This window comes from Alternaria novae-zelandiae (genome assembly GCF_023758075.1).
Source record: "Alternaria novae-zelandiae strain BMP 2774 chromosome Unknown scaffold_17, whole genome shotgun sequence".
NCBI lineage: Eukaryota > Fungi > Ascomycota > Dothideomycetes > Pleosporales > Pleosporaceae > Alternaria > Alternaria novae-zelandiae.
This window is the reverse complement of record NW_026056977.1, coordinates 538,271-562,930: the sequence shown is the minus strand read 5'-3', so window position 1 is coordinate 562,930 and position 24,660 is coordinate 538,271. Positions and strand designations below refer to the sequence as shown.

Here is a 24,660-nt window from a genome sequence, read left to right as displayed (position 1 = left end):
TGTCATCCTCGCCCTCATCATAGGCGGATGGTACTTCTGGCGGCGCAAGAAGCGGAGGGCGCAGCCACCCACGACCACCCTCACCAACGACGAACTAGCAAGACGAGAAGGCGACGGTGACAAGATGGTGCTCGATACGGATCACAACGCGACCAGAACGGGAGCGGATCAGACGGAATACCAAGAAATGTCGGGCAACGGCCTTACACAGGAATCGGATCGGTCGCACTCGTACAAATATGCAATCGGCGGTGCGCATGAGCTTAGGGCTGAGGATCAGCCGGGGGAATTGCCGTATAATGGGATGGAAGAACATGGGCGGGCGGATGAGGCTGGGGTCGTCGGAACGGACAATGGAGGTGATAGGAGGAATGCAGAGACGATACCAGTACCAGGAGCGAACAATTCGACGTCACAGGTCTCGCCGCATGTGGAAGCGCAGAGAAAGAGAGAAGTAGAGTGGCTAGAGATGGAAGAGACAAGAATGAGACAGCGGCGAGAAGCACTTCTACAACAGGGTGGTGGTCAACACACGTAATACATTGGGAAGAGTTAGGAACCAACTATGATGCAACGGTGCATACAGATATCCCAGAACACATCCTATCAAGCCCATCATCACATCCAGAAACCCACATGAAACACCTCCACAACCATCCCCCAAGCCCGCCAAACCCGCAGCCAGCCCCTACTCAACAACCTCAACCTTAACCTTACTACCACTAACCATATCCGCCAACTTTGTCTTCATAACTTCCAACTCTTTCTTCGCATCCCTATACTCCTTCCCCCTCGCCTTCTCATCCGCAAGTTGCTTCTCTAACCCCGCCACCTTCGCAGTTAACAAACTATTCTCTTGTTGCACTTTAACTAATCGCTTTTCTATATCTTGGTTGACAACACCCTTCTTCGCCTTCTCGGCCGCTAGTTCCCGCTTCAACATCTTTATGTCGTTCTGCAGTTTGCCCTGTAAGAGGGTTTTGTCGTCGATTCGAGCCTTGGTGGTCCTGTGCTGTGTGTTCAGGCTTCTGAAGCGCTGCTGTAGGTTTGCCATCTCAGCGTCTTTGGACTCGAGAGCGCTGCGGTGGTTGGTCTCGAGCTCGGACATGGAGTGGCGGAATGCGCATAGTGAATCAATTGCTTGGTTGATCCGGGTGTGGGGGTTGAACATCTGGTTCTTGTTAGTGGACTGAGATGCCTACGACTGCGTTGAGGTCTAGTGGACGTACGGGGCCGGAGTCATGCGGCGGACGACGGGCTGCTTGGACGCCGTGGCGCGCTGAGGGTGGGAAATATGTGCCGAACATGGACGTGTCGTTGGGTGGGGGATTCTGCGGGGGCATGTCGTGGAAGAATTCGGGGGTTGTAGGTGTTGACGGAAGGCGAGTAGATGGGCGGTGATCCTCGTGCGGAGAGGAATGTCGCGGGAAGTGGTAGTAACCTGGCGGTAAGGTGGTGACGGAGAGAGATATTGTGAGAGTGAGCGGGGTGTCGGGAAACGTGGTAACGAAGCAAAAGAGCGTATCAAAAGAGGTAGGAGGGGGTGTTGTGGAAGTAGCGAACGTAACGTGACCGACATCTCAAGGTAAAGGTGAGCGGTCGACGAATCAGAGCTGTCTGGAGCGTTTGCACTGCGACCCGCTGCGGTATGGGTACCGTCGGTATATATTCGTTTCCGTCGTCAGTTTCGGGGAATGTGCCGCGTCATAATACGAGCTGGTCTTGGTAGTGATTAGACCAATGTAATAGTTCGTGGCGGAAAATGATCCGCAGCAGTTAGAGGAGGCAGCTCTATCCTTCCGCTAGGACCATCGTGTTTTTCGAATCTTTTTCTAACTTGGGCAGTGCCGACCCGGACATATGTGTCCGTGGTTTGTTCGACCTTTTCGATTACTAGGCCTATTTGTGTCGTAATCATCAACACACTGCAAGACTCACGGTGAACAAAGTCATAATTGACAAGTGCTCCAACCTGTGTGCCGTTACCTAGCTGAATACTACACGAGGGAAACCACGATTCCAGTTCATCTTCAGCTTGAACATTGGTGATGAGCGTTACCGGTCCTGTGATGCGGATGGAGCCAGCTGTAGGTGCGCTAAGGGGGTCTGAACCGCTGCGAGTGATCCTGCACTCTTCGAGATGGGCGCAGTATTCACCAGTTCCCTGCAAAGTGCCGTACTGTATGATTCCCTTTACAGACGCCCAAGACCACGATGGGGCAACCCATATTGGCCGTTTGGTCAAAGTCTGGGGTTTCTTTCCGAATCTTTTGCTCGGGATGATTGTCTCGCTACGCGATTCGGAGTGCCATAGAAGGCCTTCAAAGAAGTGCAACTTCCATAGTCCGGCGTAGAACGTGTCTCCGGTAATTTTTTGGATTGCTCGGACGATACCAGTCATCGCTGGAAAGGTGTCTGCCTCATAGGTCACTTCGCGTTTGGTGAAATCCACTGTAAATTTGGCCCAGGTAGTATTACAGAAGGAGGGGCGATAATGCATGGGATCTTCGAGCATGGGTTCTTTCAGTGCTTCCGCCATCAATTCGAGATACTTTCCTGGACGGTCCGGGCACCATCTTGGGAACCTATTCTCATTCTCATCAGTATGGGAGCATCTCCATTCCATATGGCGGTTGCCAAAGCTTAGAACGCGATGGGAAAGGAGGTTTTCCTGGGCAGCCCATGCACGTCTATGCAAAGGCTGGAGCTATTCGATAAAATCAGTTCCAAATCTTCGTAAACATAGGGGTCTGCCAAGTTGTAGGGACCTTTTCAAAGGTTTCATACTTTTGGATATATAGCTCGAATGAGCCCTTCTCGTCTTTAACATCGATACGGAGCGGGGCCTCCATTTCGCGGGGGCCAAGAAATCCCTCCCCACAGTGGTGTGCCCTTGCAGCAGCTATAGTCAGATATGAATTGGAGTATACCTCTGCCATGCTTGCAGCTTCATGCTCCCAGTCTGCTTTGGAGTCTTGCAAAATACACAGACAGTCGATCCAGATGTATTCGATACCCAAGTATCGCACAATCATGATAGCGTCTTGCAAGGTCCGTGGTAACTCGTCAAAGCTGATACCAGACTCATGGGTTTTCAGATTGACCGTAGTTGTAGTCAACGGCAACATAGAACCCCAGCAGTAGCTTAGGGTGGCGTAACGACCCATGCTGGCAGTGGAAGTCTGTATGACTTTGCAGCTATGACCCCGGAAGCAATTCCTCCATGCTTGATCATCGCCAAACATTTGTTCTCGTTTAGGAAGCATGCCCACGTCTAAGACCCTTGTCGGAAATGGTACTAGTCGCGTTGACAGATGAGAGCATCCAGGATGGCTAGCGTTACATGTATCTAACCAGGAAAGCATACGTTGCAATGACCTTGGATGGAGTGTCTCTCGAAACAAGACATAAGGAGCATGATGGTGCCACCTTGGGCTTTCTGTTCCATCTCATTAGTTTGGTATTCTTGTGTTCAAACGTACATCTAAGTTACCGAAGCTCAGGTGGAGGTAGAGCCACAGCCCCAAAGTCTCGCGACGATTTGGATTACCTAGGTAGATTCCAATGCGCGGATAGCCTTGCGAATCGGTAGGAAGATCCATCCAGACCATGAGATTTCGCGGAATATTAATCTTGACTTCCTCCCACGTGAACATTGTTCCCCTCTCGAAGCTCAATTCCCACGTCTTTCGCTTTATCATTAGCAAAATAAAAGCACACAACGAGCATGCCTTAGCGCGAGATACAAGCTCCGCAATAGTGCAACGCCGCTCGTTCCAAGCAAACCCGTTCGAGGTGCCCGATAATGTTCGCCCAGCTGCATTAAACCTGAAGCCATCTAACTCATCCGTGCCCCTTAAACATCTTCCTGTGATAATCCTGCGCCATGGTATTGATTCGCAAACGTTGCATAGCGACATGTTCGGGTGTTTAGTGAGTGTAGTGTGCAGTGACTTCATCACAGTCCAGCTCACATGTTGTCGTCCCCGCAGCTGTGCCACAATGCTACATGTGCGCTAGCCTGATCCAGTACCCAACATTATCAAATGATCGGTAGTCGTCTGCTGCCTTCTGTTGTCCGAAGATCCCAGGGTTGTGTACCGAATGTTGAAGTGGGTGGTACGAGAAGATGCTACTCTTGATCCATCTCGCAGCGGCAATGCCGAAGTGGCAGGGGGCTCGGTCGTTAATATCGCGTATCGCCTATCTATGGGTTCTGAAGAGATCAACGGCTGGTTCGGTCCTATTGAAGCAAACTCTGAAAGAACAAAGAAGGTTCATCATCGGCTCATGTGAGTACGACAGGCATTGGTGCGTCTGATGCAGACAATGACGATACTACCTTTCCATCGACGGTGCGGCAGTGCCAACAGCTTACGGCACATGCGAACTAGTTCGAGGTTTGATTAGAAGGACGTGTCTGCGATTGCATCATTCCTCTGGAAAGGCCGTGAATCGCAGCGCACCTAGCCCAAGCGCGTAAGAACGATTGCGCACACCCCGCGGAAAAGACTGGTGTGAACGTGTGGCGGTGCAGCGAAAAACGCAGGGTCTGGCCGCTGCGCCACGTGTACCCGCATGTGTAAACAGGGGCAGCGAGCTGAAAAGACGAAAACTCAAATTCTGTCCAGTCGGTATTGCGCGTCACCTGGTGTTGGTGGAGATGACAGTCGGGACCAGGGGATTGGCTGCAGCCGCAGATGAGAGATCGTAGACGTGGTGAGACGGGATGTGGCTTCAATCTAGATCGTCGGTTCCCACAGGGGGTGTGGAGTTGTCAATCCTTCCCGCTGTGTGCGAGGAGCGGCTGCGCGTGTTAATCAATTGTGACTATCACTGCGGGATCAAGATGCGGTGGGGAGAATAGGCTTTCTGTGTCTGTGTCGTGTCTGTGTGCAGTGCAGGGTGATAGGACGCGCACAGAGTACGGTGAGATGGCATCGTCATAGTTTCGGCTGCTTAACCGCAACAACGCATAGTCGGTTCTGTGCCGTGTTTGTTCGCTGTATCACTGTATTGTCGGTCGCTTTCCACCAAGGCGGCGTCTAGTGACACCTGACAGGAGAAGGGGTAGCCTGGCAGCGGACAAGGCTCGATTGACGTAATTGTCGTACCGCATCCAGGATGATCGCTAGCGAGGCTGGGAGCTTGCCAAGCTTGGCAATGCTCTCTCAACTGGATTTGCGCCGCATGTCGCGAATCACAAGGTTGCTTTTCCGCCAGCTCGGTAATTTCCTTGGGCCCTTGTCGCGCATCCTTCACATGAAAGACGCGTTTCGAGCCGGACATGGGTGAGTGAAAAGTCTCACTTCACTTCACGGCCACGCCGAGCTGCATCACCGCCACGCAGCGAAAAGCCTTCCGCAATTGAGGCTGGTGATGCAGGCCGCAGTGAAGTGTCAGGGTCCAGAAGCTGGATGCGCGCAGCTAAGCTGAAGGCGTTAGCGGGCTGGCTCGAGTCGCGCGATAGGACCGATTTGTGGAGTGTGCTTGGACCACGACGTCACACTAGGAGTAGAGGCTGGTGGACTCCTTGTATAGCGCCCGCAGTCCTGTTTATTTGTATGCAGTCCTAGAGCCTCCTCATTTCCTAAGAAGCATCTTCCCTTCGCGACTCCTTCACTCCCACCCCACGGGCACGCGACTGCCTAGTTGCCCAGCATGTCGTCCACCGTGAGTCCCTCCGCTATCGCGACAGCACCAGCAGGAACGTGCGCTAACCATAACAAAGGGTGGTGAAGTTGGCAAAGCCCAGCAAGAATCCTCCAACTCCCTTTCCAGTTTGGTCTCCACCCTGGTGCCGACTGCCATTCTTGCGCTCGCCTTCGTCGTCGCTTTCCTTATCGCGCGCAAATACTTCCGCCGGGTCTATGCGCCGAGAACCTATCTCAACCATCTGGGGCAGCAGCGACAGACGCCTGCACCGAGCGGAGGCTTCTTAGGATGGATAAAAGACTTCAAGAACCTCAAGGACGAGTACATTCTCGACCACCAGTCCATTGACGGCTACCTGTTCGTGCGCTTCTTCAAGGTCCTCATCGTCACCTGCTTCCTGGGATGTCTCGTCACATGGCCCGTTCTCTTCCCCGTCAATGCAACGGGAGGGGCAGGCCAGGAGCAGCTCGATCTTCTCTCCATGAGTAACGTCAACCCCGAAGGCAAGAATGTGAACCGCTACTATGCCCATGCCGGAATTTCCTTCATCTTCCTCAGCATGGTCATGTGCATCATCGCCCGCGAGTCCTTCTACGTCGTCAACCTCCGTCAAGCGTACCGTCGCTCGCCATGGGGAGCCAGTCGCCTGTCTTCGCGTACCATTCTGTTCACCAACGTCCCAACGACCATGTCACAGTCTGCCCTCTTCGAGATGTTCCCCGGCGTCAAGCATGCCTGGGTCGCCTCAAACACGAAGGAGTTGGACGACTTGGTTGAGGACCGTGACAAGACTGCTATGAAGTTGGAGGATGGCGAGAATCAGCTCCTGCGTGAAGCCAACATGAACCGGATCAAGGCTGAGAAGGGCAAGAAGCACTTCGTCGCCAGCGACGTATCTGACGGCACCAAGTGGATCGACCCCAAGAAGCGCCCCACCCACAAGCTCAAGTTCCTGATCGGCAAGAAGGTTGACACTATCGAGTACGGACGATCGCACCTTGCTGAGCTCATGCCAAAGATCACCCAGGAGCAGGATAAACACTGGAACGGCCAGGGTGAATTGGTCGGAGCCGTCTTCCTCGAGTTCGACACCCAGAGGCATGCGCAGGATGCCTGGCAGATGATGCAAAGCAGCAAGACCCGACCTGACAAGAAGCTCAAGGCACGTCAACTTGGTATCGTACCTCAGGAGGTCGTTTGGGGCAATCTGAAGATCAAGCCCATGGAGCACCTTGCCCGCTGGGCAGTCGCTACCGCCTTCATCTCTGTCATGATCATCTTCTTCGCAATTCCCGGTAAGACCCATCATACACATTTACAGACCTCAGCTAACGTACTCAGTTGCCTTTGTCGGTCTCATCTCCAACATCAACTACCTGGCTGACCGTTTCTCCTGGCTCGAGTGGATCCTGGACATCCCTCAGGTTATCCTGGGTGTTGTTACCGGTCTCCTGCCGGCTGTCATGCTTGCCGTGCTCATGGCCCTTGTGCCGATCGTCTGTCGCTTGATGGCCAAGTTGGCTGGATACGTTACATGGAGTCAGATCGAGCTCAAGACCCAGAACTGGTACTTCGCCTTCCAGGTCGTCCAGGTATTCCTTGTGGCAACCCTGTCCAGCGCCATCACCTCCGCCATCAACCAGATCATCGACAACCCTGGCAGCGTGCTCACTCTGCTCTCTACAAGCCTGCCCAAAGCCTCCAACTTCTACATCAGTTACTTCATCCTGTTGGGTCTCTCATCGGCTGCCGGAACTCTGCTCAACATCGGCGGTTTCGTCGTGGTCGTGCTCCTGGGCCGCATTCTGCCTGGCAAGACCCCTCGCAAGATCTTCGACAAGCTTACTAAGCTGTCGGCTCCATCGTGGGGATCTGAGTACCCCAAGTGGGTCAACTTGGCTGTCATTGGTATCACCTACTCTGGCATTGCACCTCTTATCCTCGGTTTCGCTACGATTGGCTTTTCCCTCATCTACGTTGCCTTCAGGTACAACTTCCTATACGTGTACGAGACCAACCTGGACACCAAGGGCGAAGCCTACCAGAAGGCTCTTCGCCAGCTTATGACCGGTATCTACCTGTCTGAGATCTGCCTGATTGGTCTGTTCGCTATTGCCACGGCCAAAAACATCCAGGCCGTCGGTCCCTTGGCCATCATGTGCCTGCTCCTCTTCCTCACCCTCGTCTTCCAGTTCACTCTGAAATTCGCCCTGAAGCACGAGGAAGCACGCCTCGCCTACACCGACCCATCCCCTGCCCACGGCAGCGTCACCAACGGCCACCACGAGGACGGCATGCACACGCAGAACGGCGAGAAGGTCCACACCACCGATGCCACCCCCAGCTACGCACCCAAGCCCACCCGCATGCCCGGCTTCCTAGCCAAGATGTTCAACCCCGAGAAGAACTCGATCCACAACCTCTCGGCGTCCCTCGACCAGTTCTACCACCACCCGCAAGAGCCGCTGCCCATGGAGATCCAGAAGCGCGCCTTCTTCAACCCCTCCGTCACCAGCCCCACACCCGTAATCTGGATCGTAAAGGACGACATGGGCATCAGCACGCGCGAGATGAGGGACACCCAAAAGACCGTCCCTGGCCTCGTCATCACAGACGAGCAGGCTACCTTCAACGAGAAGGGCAAGGTGTACTGGAAGGGTGTTGAGGACGGTCACTCGCGCGAGGCACCCGTCTTTGACGAGCGTATTGTGTACTAGTGGATGGTCTTTCTTTCATTTCAGCTAATGAGGATGGAGTTCGATACCCAAAAAAGGGATGGAAACGTTTTTCCTTGGCTTGTTTTTGCGGATGAGGCAGAGCAGCGATGGCGAATGAGGCGTGCTTTTTCAATTCCATAAATGAGTACCCCTGCTACTTTAGCTATATAGTTCCTAGTAATGATGACTGAATTGCGTATTCAATCTGAAGATATGCATGTGCGCCTTCTATGATGATGATGATGCTGCTCAGTGGCTCTGCGTAATGGTGTGTATTGGGTATCATGCAACTATGCTCTTCACTCGATGGTGATGAAATTTTTCAAACTGCGCCTGCCCTTCGCTTCTCCAGAATCTGCAGCTTCAACCCTTCAGCCGCGACTTCGGTCTCCAGCACTCTTCCTACACCCTTCTTCCACGTCTCCTCGAGCGTCTTGAGCTCAGCACCCGCGCTGTCTTGCTGCGACCTCCTCGCCATCTCCACCTCCTCCTGCTGCTTGCCCAAACCCGCCAGCTCAGCCTCGACGCCCTTGAGTATATCCTCCAGCTGCGAGTTACCCACCAACCAAGCGTTCTTCCCAAACTTCTCCAACAGCCCCAACTGCGTCAGCCTGCCCTGCACATACTCCGAGCTCGTATACGCCTGCTTCAGCGCCTTGTTCCACCGCTCCAGCAACTCCGGCCTCTCCTCGTCGCTAGTCGGGGTCGTGCTCTCGGGCGCATCGAGATCCTCATAGCGCTTCAAATCAACGCCAGACAGCTTCGACGTAGGGTGGTCGTCGAGGCGCGCATGCTCGCGCGTGATGAAGTCGGAAAAGGTGGGTGTGTATTTCGTGGCTGCTGGTATAAGCGCCGGATGCATGTCTGTGGTGTCTACGCCCGCGGCTCTGATGTCGGCGTTGATAGCGTGTCTGGCTGCGACCAGGCTCGCAGCTGAGAGCTCCGTATCGACGTCTACAAGTGGTTAGCGAGGCAATACGGGGGTTATCAGTCCAGATGTCGCGCGTGACTGGGCGCATCGGACATGGTTGCTGTGTTGGGGCAGGAGCAAATTGGACGTACAAGGGAGATGGTCGTAGGATTCCTGGATGAGGGGCATGGCGGGCAAGCGACGTGCAGCGGGCCGGGATAAGGGCGAGGTGGATGGCAGATGGTGTATTGGATGCGCAGGTGAAGTGGAAGGGTGTCGCGAAACTAGACGTGCTAGAGAAGCAGGCCTGCACGGGTAGATTTAGGCACTGATCGCGTCCGGGCTCCCCGCCAACCAGACGGCGAGGAACCCCGCAACGTCATGCAATGCAGGTGCCAGGCGCGACCGTCAAGCTTCGCGCTGCTGTGGCCAGAGGCGATACTTTGTCTCCCCTGTCTATCTATCTTCCTTGCAGCTTGCTCATTCACTGCACGTCCATGTGCAACCCTCTACACGTCTGGCACGCGTAGCTTCCGGTGCCAGCAGTAGCGTACAAGAACCTCGCCGCGCCCCGTCCAGCGGCTTCCAGCTTCTTTCCGCACACTTCCGCCCAGACATCTCTTCGCGTCCATGGCGCGCTCACACATCGCAGTCGCACTGGGTGCGGCCCTTGTTGCCTCGCTGATCATCGCCCAGCTCGTCATCAACCTCGGATTCCCCGTCGTCGACTTCTGGCATGCGCGCCTCGATCAGACGTACACTGGAGCCCAGCAGGATGTCTTCAACAGTGAGAAGCAGGATGGAGGCCAGGCTGGCGATGCGTCTTCGTACCTTATCGGCGTTGGCAAGGCGGATATCACTGGGTAGGTGGCGAGAATACCATCATGCGACTGTACTAACGTCGTCACAGTCCCGTCGTCGAGCTTAACATGATGGGCTATGCGAACTCGTCGCAAATCGGATCTGGACTCCGCCAACGCCTCTACTCCCGCGCCTTCATCGTCGGCAACCCGGACGAAGCCAGCGAACGCTTCGTGTACCTCGTCCTCGACACACAGTCTGGAGACACTGCCATCCGAAATGGCATCTTGGAAGGGCTTCAGGCCATGGGCTCCGAATACGCTGTATACGGGAAGAACAATGTCGCCGTGACTGGCACGCATAGCCATGCCGGACCAGGAGCCTGGTTGAACTACCTCCTCCCGCAGATCACGAGTCAGGGTTTCGACAAGCAGAGCTATCGCGCGATTGTGGACGGAACGCTTCTGTCTATCAAGAGGGCGCATGAAGGCCTTACCCTGGGAACTGTCAGTGCTGGCAGTGCGAAGATTGCTGATGCGAACATCAACCGCAGTCTGTTCGCCTACCTCGCCAACCCCCAAGCAGAACGCGATCGCTATACAGACAATGTGGACAAGACCATGACACTTCTGAAGTTCACGAGAGCTAGTGATGGAAAGAGCATTGGGATTCTGAACTGGTTCCCTGTCCATGGCACCAGTATGCTGGGAAACCAGACGCTCATTGCTGGAGACAACAAGGGCGTGGCGGCGTACTTGCTAGAGAAGGACATGGAGGCCAATGCGGCCGACTCAAATGCTGCCGAGGGCTTTGTGGCAGGCTTCTCGCAAGCTAATGTCGGTGACACGACGCCCAACGTACTCGGTGCGTATTGTGAAGACGGTTCAGGCCAGCAGTGCCGACTTAACGACAGCACCTGCGGAGGAAAGAGCCAGGACTGCCACGGTCGTGGACCTTTCTTCGGCCTGGACGACGGAGGCCACAAGTCCTGCTACGAGATTGGCAGGCGTCAGGCCGAGGGTGCCAGGAGCATCTACGACTTCAATGCCTTCACGCCCATCTCTGGCAAGGTCCGCTCGTTCCACACCTATGTCGACTTCTCCAACTTCACCTTCACCCTCAGCAATGGATCCGTCGTCCACACATGTCCCGCAGCCATGGGTAACTCCTTCGCAGCCGGCACATCAGACGGCCCCGGCGCGTTCGACTTTGTCCAAAACGACCCCGGCGCGCCCTCGAATCCCTTCTGGAACCTCGTCGGCAGCGCCATCGCACCACCAAGCAAAGAGCAAAAGGAGTGCCAGTACCCGAAGCCCGTCTTACTTAACGTCGGACAAGCCAACGTACCATACCCCTGGTCCCCAAACATCGTCGACATCCAAGTCCTCCGAGTCGGCCAACTCGTCATCATCGTCTCCCCCGGCGAAGCAACAACCATGTCTGGCCGCCGCTGGCGCGAAGCCGTCCACAACGCCATCGCATCCACCAACATAGCCTCCTCGCCCATCGTGGTCCTAGGCGGCCCAGCAAACAGCTACACGCACTACATTGCCACGGAAGAGGAATACGGCATCCAACGCTACGAAGGCGCATCCACCCTCTACGGCCCCCACACCCTAAACGCCTACATCAACGCCACCCTGTCCTACCTCCCCTACCTATCCGACTCCTCCCTCCAACCCCCTCCGCCCGGCCCCTCGCCCCCGGACAACCGCGACAAATCCATCTCCCTCATCACCGGCGTCGTCTACGACGGCGCTGGCTTCGGCCGCTCCTTCGGCCAAGTCACAAAAGACGTCCTACCCACATACGCCCGCGGCGCCACAGTCTCCGCGACATTCGTCGGCGCGAATCCGCGTAACAACCTCCGTCTTGAAGGCACGTTTGCGGCTATAGAGAAACAGAGCAGTGATGGTGATGGTGATGGTGGGGAGTGGACGCAGGTTAAGAACGACGAGGATTGGGAGGTCGTGTATCAGTGGAAGAGGGTGAATGGGCTTACGGGGACGAGTGATGTGACGATTAGCTGGGATACGGCGGTTATGGGGGTGGAGATGGGGAGGTATCGGATTAGGTATTATGGGGATGCGAAGAAAGTTGGGGGAGCTATTGAGGAGTTTGAGGGGGTTAGTGGGGTTTTTGAGGTTCAGTGATGGGTATGATAGTATGAATGTTGTGTGATATATAGGGATGGGAAAGGGAGGTGTAGTTTATACCCGGTGTTGGTCAGAGAATGAATTAACGTTATCCTGATACTGAATTCGGAAGCGTGACATTGCATATGAGAAGGAAAGGGGATGAAGTCACATACGATGTTTTGTCAGATGTATCATGATTATCAGCATGCTATATCATGGCTATCACTTGTATCTCTGCCTACGATGTGTCTCGTGATCATCTCACCTTGACTATCACAATACATTCTGAGTTCGCAAATATCTCTCTCACGATGGTTATATACTCCTCCCTTGGACTCATCGCTGTGTGCGCGGAATTCGAAAGCCCATAGTCCAGAGGCGACCCAGAGACGACGAGCCAACCACACCTCCCGCATTCCATACGACCCATGCGCGAGGAGATACTCTACGAAAGAAAGAAGTGTCGCATCTCCAAGAACCGATGGTTGTTCTTTGCTCGCACGTGCACCCTCGTAGTCCTTCTCCAAACTTCGCAATGAGTATCATCGACAGATACATACGCCTTTATTAGTGCTCCTCACACCCTCTGTGCTACTCTCCATCCTCCAACTTCATATCTTCATCCTCAACTTTGACTCGCTGCCTAATCGATGGACCACGACTTCCTGGCCAGCCTGTCATAGCAGCCTCCTGCTCGTTGACCTGATGTGAGCCACTATGCACTCCTTCGCTCTTGTCCTGCTCTTTCTTAAGAGCTTTCTGCAGCTTGCTGGCCATTGCCCTGTCCTTCCCTTGCTCCCTTGCAAGCTCTTCCTCCAGAGCATCAACATCGCTGTCGTTGTTATCGGCGGCGCGAGCATCACGTATGGCGTTCTCGCCCTGCCGACATGCTTCCCTCAGCTGTCTTTCAAGATCCGATATCTCTGCTCTCAACGCGGTTATGGTACTCGCTCCATTGGTCATGACGGTTGGCTCGGGTTCATGACGGAGAGGCAAGGCTTGATCCCTCTGATCGCTGGCTCGCAAGGTTGCTCTGGTATCCGTGATCGTCTTACGAGCGTCGGCGAGCTCTTGACGCAGTCGAGAGTTCTGTATCTCCGCATACCTGTTTTTTGGGACCAGGTATGTCTGGGCTTTCCGTGAGAATTCCTCGTTTCTCTCCGCAATAGCCTTGTCGCGCTCTTGGCAGACTCGGACGAAATCCTTTTCAAGAGCGCGCCGATGGCGGCTTTCCGCGCTGTGAGATCTCTTCGGTCGCATCTCCGCGAGTTGTTTGCGGAGGAGGGTGTTTTGTTTCATGAGATCGCCTTGTTTATGTTCGCGACGTTCTCCCTCGGACATGGAAGCTATCAGCCTCTTTTGTTCCTTCCTCGCTTTCTTCCTTTGTTTTCTCAATGAAGCGAGCATTTCCTGGAGTCGTTACAGTTAGTACGTGCTGCATGACACTGTAGTGTGGTGGCTCGGGCGGTTGTCTCGGAATTAAATACACTTACCTTGTCAGTCGGTTCGAGTTTGGGAACAACGGCAGGCACGCTTTCTGCTTCCTCTCGCTCCTGCTTCACGGGCGCCCGTATGCCAAGCTCAACATCTTCTGACTTGATTCGCGTTCCGTACTGCTGATCCATGGTGGCTGGGTCGCCGTTGCGAGATAGGGCTGAAGTGATGTGGAAAAGTTTAGATTGGAGAAGTGGGGTGTTGTGAGGTTCCAAGCTTAGCAAGCGTGCACGTGGCGAAGTTCGCGAACGGGGAAGGAGCGAAATGAAGGTGAGTGGGCCGCCAAGGAGATACGATCACGATTGGATACATCGGAGGCAGGCGCAAACGGAAGTGACGAGCCCTCGAAGTTTGCAAATGTCCACGATTAGAAGAGCACAGCCCAATGCAGAGTTCAAGCTATGATAACTTCTGTATAAGAGTTCCGCGTCACTGTGCAGCTTTTCACATACGTCTTGTATTGCCCACTATCACTCACTCTCCATCAAATCTTCATCTTTGATGAGATCTTCTTTCATAGACTCTTCTTCGTTAAGCAACTCTTCAGTCATCTCAGCCTCATTTCCCTCGAGACCCGTGAGGTGTGCCAAGCGCTCCTCGGCCTTATGCCAGCAATCCTCCACTCTCTTTCTAGTCTTTTGCTCCCATTTCAGTTTCTTCGTTAGATTACGGACTGCCAGATTGCTTTCGGCTTCTGTCTGCGCAAGTTCGTCGCCTAGTCATTCAAGCACAACCCTTTCCTGTTTGTGCTACATGCAGTTGTTGTACGCTCGAATGTCTCGCTCTGCATTCTTGACCCTTCGCTTCAAGTTCTCAACCTTCTTCTGCAATTGCTGATTTTCTAGCTTGAGATCTTTGATGATACTGGCTTTATTGGATCCAGTGGCTTCTTGCAGCAAGAGGACTTGGTTCTCAAGGTCTTTCATCCGCTGCACTGTTGTCCCGTCGCGAGCCTCTCTGAGATCTTTGCGGAGCAGGGAATTCAGCGTCTCGAGACGTTGGACATGCCGTTCTCTTTTTGTAAGAGGTTCGGTTCGTTTGACTTTCTTGGCTTTCTTGGACTTCCTCGGTTTGCTGTGGGTAGTGGTAGTCTAGAATTGCTTGTATTAGCATGCTGTAGTAAATGTAGTAGTTAAGAGTTAATAAGCTTGTTATGGATGGACGTACTTGATCGGTCGGCTCAATTTTAGGGACAGGAGTGGCCACGCTCTCAACAGGTACTTGCTCTTCGTTCACCGGCACCCAGATGCCAAGCTCATCGTATTCTTCTTTGACTTGCGCGATGTACTGCTGCTGCGGATCCATCGTTGTAGTGGTGCTGCTGTGGCTTGGAATTACTGTGTGGAGAAGTAAAGATCGTAGTGGCGGCTGTTTGTTAGGTTGGATGTGGCACGGTGTTTTGATGAGGAAGGAGCGAAGCGAAGGTGAGCGCGTTGCCGAGGAGGCAGGACGCATTCGGACACCTCAGACGCGTGGGCCAATGAAGATGAAGGTGAAGAAACTCTAAAGTCTGCCCATGTACACATTTGGAAGAGCATAGTCCAATGTAAAGCTCGTGTCATGATCGATGAATTCTTTCAAGTGCAAGATAGACCTGTCCACCAATCCACCTCATTGCGCCAATCCAAAAGGAAACTCGTGATATCATCCCGCTACCTTCCAATCATGACCACTAATCCACAGTCCCCCACTGCGGCGGCCCACCCTCAATCTGCCTAACCTCCTTCTGCCTCTTAACATTCCTCTCATAATGCTCCTCCTTCTCCTTCAACATCCTCCTCTCCACCCCAGCCCTATGCTCCAACTCCTGTTTCCGCTGATCAATCATCTTGCTCTCAGCCGCCATAGCCTCCCTCAGCTTCCTTTCCTCCGCAGCCGCTCGTGCAGCAGCGGCATCGCGCTCTTGCTCTTGCACCAAGTTATGCCAGGCCACTCGTTCCGAGCGCTTCATGCGTTCCGCTTCCCTTACGCGATGGACTTCGAAGTCGTGTTTTTGCTGCTCCAGGGCGGTGTAGTGTTGGGTTGCTTTGGTTTGTAGTTCTAATTCGACGGTCTGGCTCTCGCGCTTGCGTCGGAGGATGTCTTTGTGGCTTGTCTCTTCGATCGTGCGAGTGTGCTCGAACTTCTCCTTCTCGTGGCGGATGGAGAGCTCGTGTTCCTTTTGCTTGTCTACGAGTTTGGCGATCGCGGGTGGGATGCCTGTTGCTCCGACGGGTTGGAGTGCCGAAGAGGAATAGTAGACTGGAATACAGGCCTTGTCGCGCAGGAGATCGAGTAAGGCTTTTTTGACGGGAGCGCGGGCGGGCGTAGCGATCAGGTCGACGTAAGAGTAGGGTGAGTAATGGAGGCCTGAAGCTGCATCGCAGTAGATGTGTGCTTCATCGTTGAGGTCTTGCCATATCTCCGTCTCTAGCAGAGCCTCTGTGATGGGAAGGGCGCTGTAGGCATTGTCGAGCGCGAGGATGACACTGGACTTCTCGTTGCGAGCGCGAAATTTGGGATTTACCCGTTTGGATAAGAGAAGACGCAGTAGCTGGCGAAGTTTCGAGCGATGCGTGGATGTGGAGACTCTCGCGTTGAGACATATCTCCCCGAGGACATTCCTACCGCCATGGAGACGGGATGGGTAGTTTGGATCATGAGCATGCTCCAACAAGGCCTTCGTGACCTCGACGTTGAGTTCCCTGGCTGACTCATGTAGTGCACCATCACTTGCTAGCGAGCATGGCGCTAGTAATCTCACTGTAGCTTCCCCAGACACACTGCTGCTAGCGTAGAAGAGTGCGGATTTGTTCCAGACATCCCGAAGATCCGCATCCGAACCCCGCACGACTAGTGCATTCACTATCTCATGACGCCCCTCGCGAGCGGCGAGCATAAGTGCCGTAGTCTCCGAAGCGGCAGAAAGTCGGTCAACGGATGCTCCAGCTTCCAAAAGGGCGGAGATTACGGCGTCCGAAATGCGCTTTTGTGGTTGAGCTAATGCCCAAAGCAGTGCGGGCACAGTTTCGGGTCCGCAGGACGAATGGAGAACCGTGGGGATGGTTGTTTCCGGGTTCAAGCCGTGCTTCAAGAGTAGCGTAATGAGCGCGCTATTGCGTGGGTACACAGTCATGGTGGTGATGAGTATCGGTGGCTTATTATAGCCGACACCGAGCTGTTCAAGTATGCAACCGTGATCGAGGCATGACTGTATTGCGGCAACGACTACTTCGTCTTGGAGCTTGGAGCTCAATAACGCTGGAACGACGACGTTGAACTTGGGGTTGTGATGCATGAGCTTCTCAAAGATAGTGTGACTGTGCTTTTGTGCTGCGAAGACAAAGCATGCCCCATCCGCCGTGTTGACATCCGCGTGATATTGAAGCAACAGATCAATCCAGGGCTCCGTATACTTACTATGCTCGTTGCTGAGGACTAGTCGCAGGGCTGCGTCGATGGCAGACTGTTCTACTCCAAGGGCCAGTAGCTCTTGTGCCATTTCACCAATGCTCTCTTTCTTTCCTTCCAGCATCAACTTCTCGTCGGTGAACAATGTACGGAACGACCTCGTGACGTTAGATCGTGATGGTTGGTGACGTCCACTGAGTATTAATGCCATTAGCGAGCTGTTTCCTGAAGCTACCGCAACACTCAACGCTTCGCCATCGTTGTGACTCACAGATGCTCCTTGTCCCAACAGCAACCTAGTACTGGTTGTGTCATTCGTGGCAACGGCCTGTCGTGTCTCCGCGGCAAGGGCTTGGTCCAGAGCGTCTTGTGGTATACCTAGCTTCAGTAGAGCATCGAGTATTGGTGCCTTCTTGTGGGGATCTTCAATCGCTGTCGTGTACTTGAATGCGGTGCTTAGCAGCCTAGGGCTGGCAGTGAGGAGCCGCTCGATGATATCAATGTTGTCGGGGCCGCCATTGATGGCAATCTGTAACGTCTGACTAGCTGGCTCTTCTTCAATTCCATGATTCAGAAGCAAGTCAATGATTTCGAGTGTTTTTGAATGTCTGCCAGCTCGTGAATCAAAGGCGAGAGGTAGGGCTGCCGATGTCGCTGAGGAGTTGGGTCTAGTGTTGCAGAGCAGACGCAAAAGAGATATGTCGACTTGTGTCACTGCCAATGACAAGGCTCTTTCGTCAACGTTGGCACCTTTTCGAACAAGGTCTGTTATCAGAGCCCCATCCCGCCCAGCCGACGTGTCTGCGATTGCATTGACTAGTACTTGATCGACACCTGGACCGCTTGCGCCGTACTCTAGTAGTAGCCGTGCGATCTCGCGTCGTTCCGATACGGAGATTCCATCAGTACGAAAGATGAGCGGAAATACGTTCGCTAGGGTCTCTGGTGGGGGGCGAGCGTTGAGAATTGACTTGAGTGTTCGGATATCTCGATTGACCACTGCAAAATGAAGTGCGCCGTTGTCGCCTGAATCGACAGGTGCCCCAGCACCAAGAAGGAGGTCGATCAACTGAGTGTCTTTCTCCTTTGTGGCTTGCGTGAGCAATCGACCAAGAGGCGGACCTGATGCGCCTTTCTTTAGCAAAGCGTCGACTACGCGAAGTCTATCTGGCTGTGGGGTGTTGGTCGGCAGAACAGCAAGCGCTGCTGTCGCATGCTGAGGGGCGATGGACGTCTGGAGGATGGCATCCACTAAGCTCCAGTTTGAGTTTTCGATGGCCTCTCTCAGACACTCTGCATCATCAGCTGTGGTCGGTACGCCATAGCTGACCATCATCTTCGCGCCAGCAGTGTCGTTACTTCTTGCCAGACAGATGAGGAAGTCCGGTAGACCACGACTATCGGGAGGTAACCCGCAACAAAACAAGAGCTGTAGGAACTGCAACGTTGCTTGCCGCGTTGGTAGCCTCATGGTAGTGTCGAGCGCATGTTGCAAGTTCGGTTCGTTAAGACGGATCGGGCCAGCGACCAAAGCGATGGCCAGCTTGTAGGCCTGTCTTCCAATCGCCATGTTGAGAGCGCTTGCGGAGTCAAAATTCGGGTCAGCGCCGTATGCTATCAGCAGAGATATGACAGCATCCGAGCCTTGCTGAACCGCTGCAGGTAAGCATGAGTTGATGATCTGAGCACGCAGTGGCTTTGGTGCTCGCAACAAGAGCTTGACGAAGTTCAGGTCATTCGATCGGACCGCATTAGCCAAAGCATTGGGGAAGTTGTTCAGGTCTGCTCCGTGACGCAGTAAGAGGCCTATACTTTCTTGGTCGCCGGCAGCCAGAGCAGCTTTCAGTCCTTCGTCCAAGGTCTGTTGGTCCGCACCAGAGGCGGCGAGGATGTTGACACCATCGGCTTTCCTCAGGCTTGCAGCCTGCTGCAAGACCGTGCTACGGCGGCGCAATGCTGTGTTGGCCTGATTACTCGATCTTCGCTTCTTGTCGATTGTTTCGATGATATTCACTTTCGCGCCCAGAGTGAGGAAGGCTTGGATTAGGCCGGGTCCAGTCGTGGGACTGCGGATGACAGCGGACAAGGCTTGGTCGAGCTCCTCCTGCGAGAATTGCGCCCCATCCTGTCCCTTGTCCTTCTCTTTCGAGCTTTTGAAGATGCTCTTCAACACATTCTTGCTTTCGGGATTTTTGGCCCTCCGTTCAAGCAGGATGTTTCGCGCTTGCGAGATGTCCTCGTCGCTGACTGAGATGGCCGGCTGTGTTGGGGCCGGGAGGACTGCTTGGCGCTGTTCGACGGGGATGACGCCGGCATTACGAATGAGGTCTTTGAGGCTCACTCTTCGTTCCATGGTGTATCGTGGGATGATTACTATCGCGTACCCAGAGAACCGAGGCAGCTTATTTCTAAAGAAGTTCTACATGAGGGCGTTGCGTAGTGCACACACGTGTAGGCTGAGGCGGAGCTGCGGAAAGAGCAACGACGCTAGCTCGATCCGATTCGACGAACTCAGGGCCGACGATGTGGCCGTCTCACTCGGATCATCACGACGCGACTCTCCGAATCTCCAGCAGCGCCGGTGATCTTAGATACAGCACTGTCGCCGGAGCGATGCTCTCGGTCTTCTACATCGACCGTATTCAACACGGACGAACACGCTTCCTGCCTACTCGCGTTTTGCCACAAGTGCTGACCTCGGAAACCTAGGGCAAGCCACCGCACGGTCTCGAACCTGGAGACGCAGGCTGGCCTTCTGCTGGCCTTGCACTAATGCGGACCGACTCCTCACTTCAACGCAGGTAAGGTTTCTGTTACGTTCGACGTCTGGGGAAACGGGTGATGACATCCTGCCTGCAGGCGGAGAGCGGCCCACGTGAAGACCAACACGCGGCAAAAGCATCGCGAGACATCTCAACGACTGCGGCGTAGTTGGGTAGCGGTCGCGGTTGTTTCAGCGTGATAGCGGACGAACTGCACACGATATGTTTCCTGCCCCATTTCGGGCCGTCAGCTCATCCCCCACGTTTCAGGTTCTGTGGCAGGTTCTGCAGGTACCCAGGTACCAGTTTCAGCAACACTGTCTGCTAGTCACATGGAACTTCTGTCCTTGATCAGATTTCCCTGTAGCTACGCCGCAGACAGGGTGAGATTGCGGCTCTTCTGAAGTGGCTTCCTTCCTAAGAAAGCTAGGGCTCCTGTCGCCTTAGTTTCGACGACGGCGCATCGTGGCGTACACGATGAATCTTACAACACGGATTTCGCAGCGCGCCATTGAACTTTGCAGGTTATATTGACGACCTGTTATGATCTTCAGAATCTCTTAGCAGCTTGGCCAACATCGAAGGACCCACGGGTTGTTTGTGCAAACGTCGTCAACGCGCTTCTACCGCAAGGCTGGGATGCCTCGTTTCAGAAGACCGTTGGCCACACTGACTCGCGACAGTTGTGCTTACGCGAAACCGCGCTCTCGCCCGACACCACGGCACTTCAACCGTTAATCCATGCACCAACGTATCTTGATCCTGTCGAAACACCAACATCGACCTAAGGATCATGTCAAACGTTTTGACATGTTATCACCCGCATCTGCAATCTAAATCCATGTAGAAGCTACCTGAGAAGGTCCGACGAAAGGATGACAGAACTTTATATAAGTCGTCTGACGTCTTCATCTAGGTTGGACCAGAGCAAGCGCAATTATCCAGCTTTCAGCCTTTCAGCCTCCTTATCTCGTTCTTCATTCGTTTCTTCGGGCTCTGGTAGCTCTACATTCGTTCGCATACTCGTTAATTCCAGCAACACCTTCTTTCCTATCCATAACTCCAGGATACACAAAAGTCTTTCGATTCTCAAAAGCACTCTTTACCGACAACCGTCAACATGCACGCCTCACTCTTTCTCACGGCATTCGCGCTCATTCCAATGGCCATGAGCGCGCCTTCGCGCCTCCCACAAATCTATCCTCGTCAGGAATGCGACGACACCGCCAACACTACCGCGCCTGCAGAGCCCGCGCAACCTGGAGCACCATCTTGCGACCTCAGCGGCATCCAGCAGCCCGCCTCTGCGCTCCCACCACCATCAGCCGACATGTCTCTCGTTCTTGTCGCGCTCGGCATGGGCACACAAAACTACACATGCAGCAACGCGACAGCCACACCAGCCGCAATCGGCGCTCTAGCCCAACTCTTCAACGCCTCCTGCGAGATCTCATCGGACCCTACCGCTGGCACTGCATCTCTAGGCCGCGTCCAAGAATCCGCATCCATCGGCACGCACTTCTTCCTCGACACCACTACTCCCGACTTCGACATCCTTGGTCTTGGTAACACGGTGGCTAAGAAAGTCGACGATACGCCTGCGCCCGATGCGACTAAGGATGTAAAGTGGCTCAGGCTTGAAGCGCAAACAGCCTCGACTAGTGGTGTCAAGATGGTGTACAGGCTCAACACTGTGGGTGGGATGGCACCGGCAACCTGCGATGGTATGGCACCTGGGCAGGTCGTTACCGTGGATTATGAAGCGCAGTACTGGGTTTACGCTTAGAAACAGACGTCTCTGTCATGGTGTAATCTCAGAGCTGGCCTCATCTGATCTTTTACGAGTGGTCGACTACGACTGCAAGACGTTACGTTTCTTTTCTTGGCAATCCAGTGGGAGGATGAGAGGATGATTTGTATTCAGCTACGGTTTCTTTCTTGTTATTTCCTTTGATACACACTATTTTGGGGAGGCGGGTTTGCTTTATCGATATGTAGGATACGTGAACAGCTGAATGTAACAAAATATACATCGCGAGTACAGTTCACATGTGCTTGCAGTGAGCATTTACGCGCTTACTAGAGCAGACTACTCATGGCCACTCAGGCATCTCACTTTCCAGTCATTGTTGATCGAATTCAATTGTAGGGGCATGAGACATTCCATTGATCCAACTAAGGGCCACGTACATCAAACATTCTTAAGCGCTCGAGTAGATGAATCCCAACTGGTCAACCTCGTCGCCCGAACGACCAAGGAAGCCAACAATACCACGACCAGTCCCCGCAGTCCTCGTAACACAGTCATCCGTCTTGACACCAGTAGAAACCGTCTTCCCAGCACTAGTCGTAAACAGCGCATAGAAGATCCTCGTCTTACCGTTCTTCTGACCCTGACACAGCTGCGCAGAAGTCAGCGTCTCATCCGCAGCCAAAGTGAGCGTAGTCGCCTCGCCACCAGTCCCACCATGCGAAAGCGTCTGTCCAGAAGCCAAGCTAACGGAAACAGCATCAATGCGCTCCTTACCACGGAGCGTGATGGAAGACACCTTCGGGCTGGCGAGACTGGCGATGGCGCTCAGATCGTTGTACCACGTACCTTCTTCACCGCCAAACACATCAGACACGCTTCGGCGGGCATTCAGGCTCCAGGAAAAGTCAACGAGCACACCGTTGTGGTCGCTCAACAAGTCGCCGTTCTCCTGGAGGAACATGTGGCCTGCGTAATCGAATTTGGTGGCCTTGAGCGTTACAGCGTCAGAGCCGCGGTACCAGGTCTTATCGACGATCTCGCACTCGTTGGTCGTGGAGGGGTTCGAGCAGAGAAGCGCGTCGGCGCCCTTGGCAGGTGGGACTCCGTTCTTGACGAGCTCGAGCCAGACATCTGTCATGCCGTTTTCGGTCTTGGAAACGTCGGGGATGTCGTCGGTGCGTGTGTAACGCGAGTTTGAGTCGCCGAAGACGACGACGGCGTTGCCGACGGAGTTGGCCTTGATGTAGTCGGAGACTTGGCGCAGGTTGGCTGCGCGGGCCTTGTTGTCGGCGGCTGTGGTGCTGTGGAGGTTTAGTGGGTTGTCATAGGGTTGAAGGAAGTAGGGTGGCTTACCCGGCATCGGCGTGTAGGTTGTACATGTCGACTACTGCGCCTTCGGCAATCTTGACACGCATGAAAGTGAAGCCCTTGGGTGTGAGGCAGTCCGCACTACTGTTGACAGAGTGTTATGTCAGTGTCGTACTATGCAATGTGTTTGTGCCATCGTTTGAGCTTGACTTACTCGAAAGTACTGCACGTGTTCCACTTGACTCGCTGAAATCCAGTGTAAGGATAGTTGCTCAAAGTGTTCAAGCCGCTGCCAAATGGCACTCCTCCGCTGGTAGGCGTCCTATATGGGTGATCGTCGTTGGCATATAGTGTGGCATGGTAGTTGAAGTCCTCTTGAACGTTGATGACACCGATATCGTATTGAGAGAACAACTTTCCAATACGGGCAGTGTTTGTTGTCTTATCACCGGGAACATCGTTACCGTTCAGGGCAGCAGGAAGACCAGCGACATTGAATGTGAGGGTGTTGAACGTGCCGGAGGTTTGGGCAATGGCGAGGGGAAGCAGGGAAGAGAGAGCGTAGACGGAAGCCAGAATGGAATGCATCTTGAACTGTGTTGAGGACTTGACAACTTGATCGTGCAGTCTGATCAAATTTCTACCAATGTAGGCTTGCTCTTAAGTATACAACGACCTTGATGTTGACTCGCAGGTGTGGTGCGGGATAGGTTAGGCTACCCTAGACGTCATAACGAATGGTAGGCCAAAGGGATGGCATGTGTGTTTACATGCTGCGCAGTGCACATATTGTTGCAGGCATTGATTTCGGAGGTTTACCGTTGCAGGAAGGACCAATAGCTCACAGGGCTCGGGTGGGTTAGCGTGCCCGAGATCAATGCGAGATCATCCGGGATCCCTGCGCACGTGCGATGGAGATAGACGTTGGGTGGCAGGTTACTCGAGCCTGCGATAGGAAATATAGAGTGAGACGGAGAACTGAGAAGCGTGTGCAATTGTCGTGGTTTGCTTCGCACACTGGCGGTGGTTGTGGTTATAGTTTTGCAGCACCGCGAATCTTGATCCACAGCCCCTCGACTGTAAGTAGCGGCTTGCCCTGTCGATCCCTCATCGTGGCTTTCATCCGCATTTTGTTCCCTGTGTCCCCAAGTACAATCGTTTCAATGCCGACAACACCAGGGCATAACACCGGCGCCAGAAGCTTCACGTCCATGGTGGCTGTGGCTAATCGGCCCTTAAGCACCTCTTGTGCCGACTTTCCATCATGAAGCTGGAGTCTCCAATAGTCTTCTCCTACTTTCATAAAGCCAAGGCCATGTTCAAGCACGGTATTGGCAACCAGGATATGCAGCATGGCTTCGTCCATGAGCGTCAATAATGCGCCACCGTGGCAGATGCCGGGAAAGCCGTTCAAGCCGGTTCCATACTTGATCAGAGATATCGACTTGGTGACTTTGGCGCCCGGCGCCGGCTTCTCGTACAGCTCGAGCCAGTTTCTCACGCCGTTGTTCGCGCGCATTGTGTCGCGACAAAATCGGTCCGTATCCTCACCCGGTTCGGTGCCTCGCTGGCGGTCACATGCAATCCAGCTGGGAGATGTCAGGTACGGTGTAGCCCATGTCAAAGGTGCAAAAGCTTCGAGATGTTCGGATGTTGCCGTCATGGTAGAAAGCGGAGAAGTGGTGTACTGTGTCCAAATCGCAACCAGTGCATCAGAGTCTTGCTCTTTATC

The 24,660-nt window shown here is 53.9% G+C and overlaps 9 protein-coding genes across 9 annotated transcripts; 3 read left to right on the top strand and 6 right to left on the bottom strand.

Moving 5' to 3' along the window:
* Nucleotides 1-688: 688 nt before the first annotated feature.
* Nucleotides 689-1,343, bottom strand: J4E88_008013 (uncharacterized protein; the record flags this gene model as incomplete). Its single annotated transcript, XM_049401627.1, has 2 exons — nucleotides 689-1,171; nucleotides 1,230-1,343. 2 exons carry the CDS (start codon nucleotides 1,341-1,343, stop codon nucleotides 689-691), a joined length of 597 nt encoding a protein of 198 aa, XP_049252700.1.
* Nucleotides 1,344-5,661: 4,318 nt separating this feature from the next.
* On the top strand, nucleotides 5,662-8,372 carry J4E88_008012 (uncharacterized protein; the record flags this gene model as incomplete). The annotated part of the gene is made up of 3 exons (XM_049401626.1): nucleotides 5,662-5,673; nucleotides 5,732-6,950; nucleotides 6,997-8,372. 3 exons carry the CDS (start codon nucleotides 5,662-5,664, stop codon nucleotides 8,370-8,372), a joined length of 2,607 nt encoding a protein of 868 aa, XP_049252699.1.
* A 322-nt stretch (nucleotides 8,373-8,694) lies between these two features.
* J4E88_008011 (uncharacterized protein) lies at nucleotides 8,695-9,471 on the bottom strand (the record flags this gene model as incomplete). The annotated part of the gene is made up of 2 exons (XM_049401625.1): nucleotides 8,695-9,326; nucleotides 9,435-9,471. 2 exons carry the CDS (start codon nucleotides 9,469-9,471, stop codon nucleotides 8,695-8,697), a joined length of 669 nt encoding a protein of 222 aa, XP_049252698.1.
* A 441-nt stretch (nucleotides 9,472-9,912) lies between these two features.
* Nucleotides 9,913-12,236, top strand: J4E88_008010 (uncharacterized protein; the record flags this gene model as incomplete). Its single annotated transcript, XM_049401624.1, has 2 exons — nucleotides 9,913-10,145; nucleotides 10,193-12,236. The coding sequence occupies 2 exons, from the start codon at nucleotides 9,913-9,915 to the stop codon at nucleotides 12,234-12,236; spliced, it is 2,277 nt and encodes a 758-aa protein (XP_049252697.1).
* A 576-nt stretch (nucleotides 12,237-12,812) lies between these two features.
* Nucleotides 12,813-13,846, bottom strand: J4E88_008009 (uncharacterized protein; the record flags this gene model as incomplete). The annotated part of the gene is made up of 2 exons (XM_049401623.1): nucleotides 12,813-13,631; nucleotides 13,715-13,846. The coding sequence occupies 2 exons, from the start codon at nucleotides 13,844-13,846 to the stop codon at nucleotides 12,813-12,815; spliced, it is 951 nt and encodes a 316-aa protein (XP_049252696.1).
* Nucleotides 13,847-14,185: 339 nt separating this feature from the next.
* Nucleotides 14,186-15,020, bottom strand: J4E88_008008 (uncharacterized protein; the record flags this gene model as incomplete). The annotated part of the gene is made up of 3 exons (XM_049401622.1): nucleotides 14,186-14,399; nucleotides 14,469-14,806; nucleotides 14,883-15,020. The coding sequence occupies 3 exons, from the start codon at nucleotides 15,018-15,020 to the stop codon at nucleotides 14,186-14,188; spliced, it is 690 nt and encodes a 229-aa protein (XP_049252695.1).
* Nucleotides 15,021-15,387: 367 nt separating this feature from the next.
* On the bottom strand, nucleotides 15,388-19,458 carry J4E88_008007 (uncharacterized protein; the record flags this gene model as incomplete). The annotated part of the gene is made up of 1 exon (XM_049401621.1): nucleotides 15,388-19,458. The coding sequence occupies one exon, from the start codon at nucleotides 19,456-19,458 to the stop codon at nucleotides 15,388-15,390; it is 4,071 nt and encodes a 1,356-aa protein (XP_049252694.1).
* Nucleotides 19,459-20,987: 1,529 nt separating this feature from the next.
* J4E88_008006 (uncharacterized protein) lies at nucleotides 20,988-21,653 on the top strand (the record flags this gene model as incomplete). The annotated part of the gene is made up of 1 exon (XM_049401620.1): nucleotides 20,988-21,653. One exon carries the CDS (start codon nucleotides 20,988-20,990, stop codon nucleotides 21,651-21,653), a length of 666 nt encoding a protein of 221 aa, XP_049252693.1.
* A 415-nt stretch (nucleotides 21,654-22,068) lies between these two features.
* J4E88_008005 (uncharacterized protein) lies at nucleotides 22,069-24,591 on the bottom strand (the record flags this gene model as incomplete). The annotated part of the gene is made up of 4 exons (XM_049401619.1): nucleotides 22,069-22,921; nucleotides 22,974-23,072; nucleotides 23,143-23,542; nucleotides 23,979-24,591. The coding sequence occupies 4 exons, from the start codon at nucleotides 24,589-24,591 to the stop codon at nucleotides 22,069-22,071; spliced, it is 1,965 nt and encodes a 654-aa protein (XP_049252692.1).
* Nucleotides 24,592-24,660: the final 69 nt, after the last annotated feature.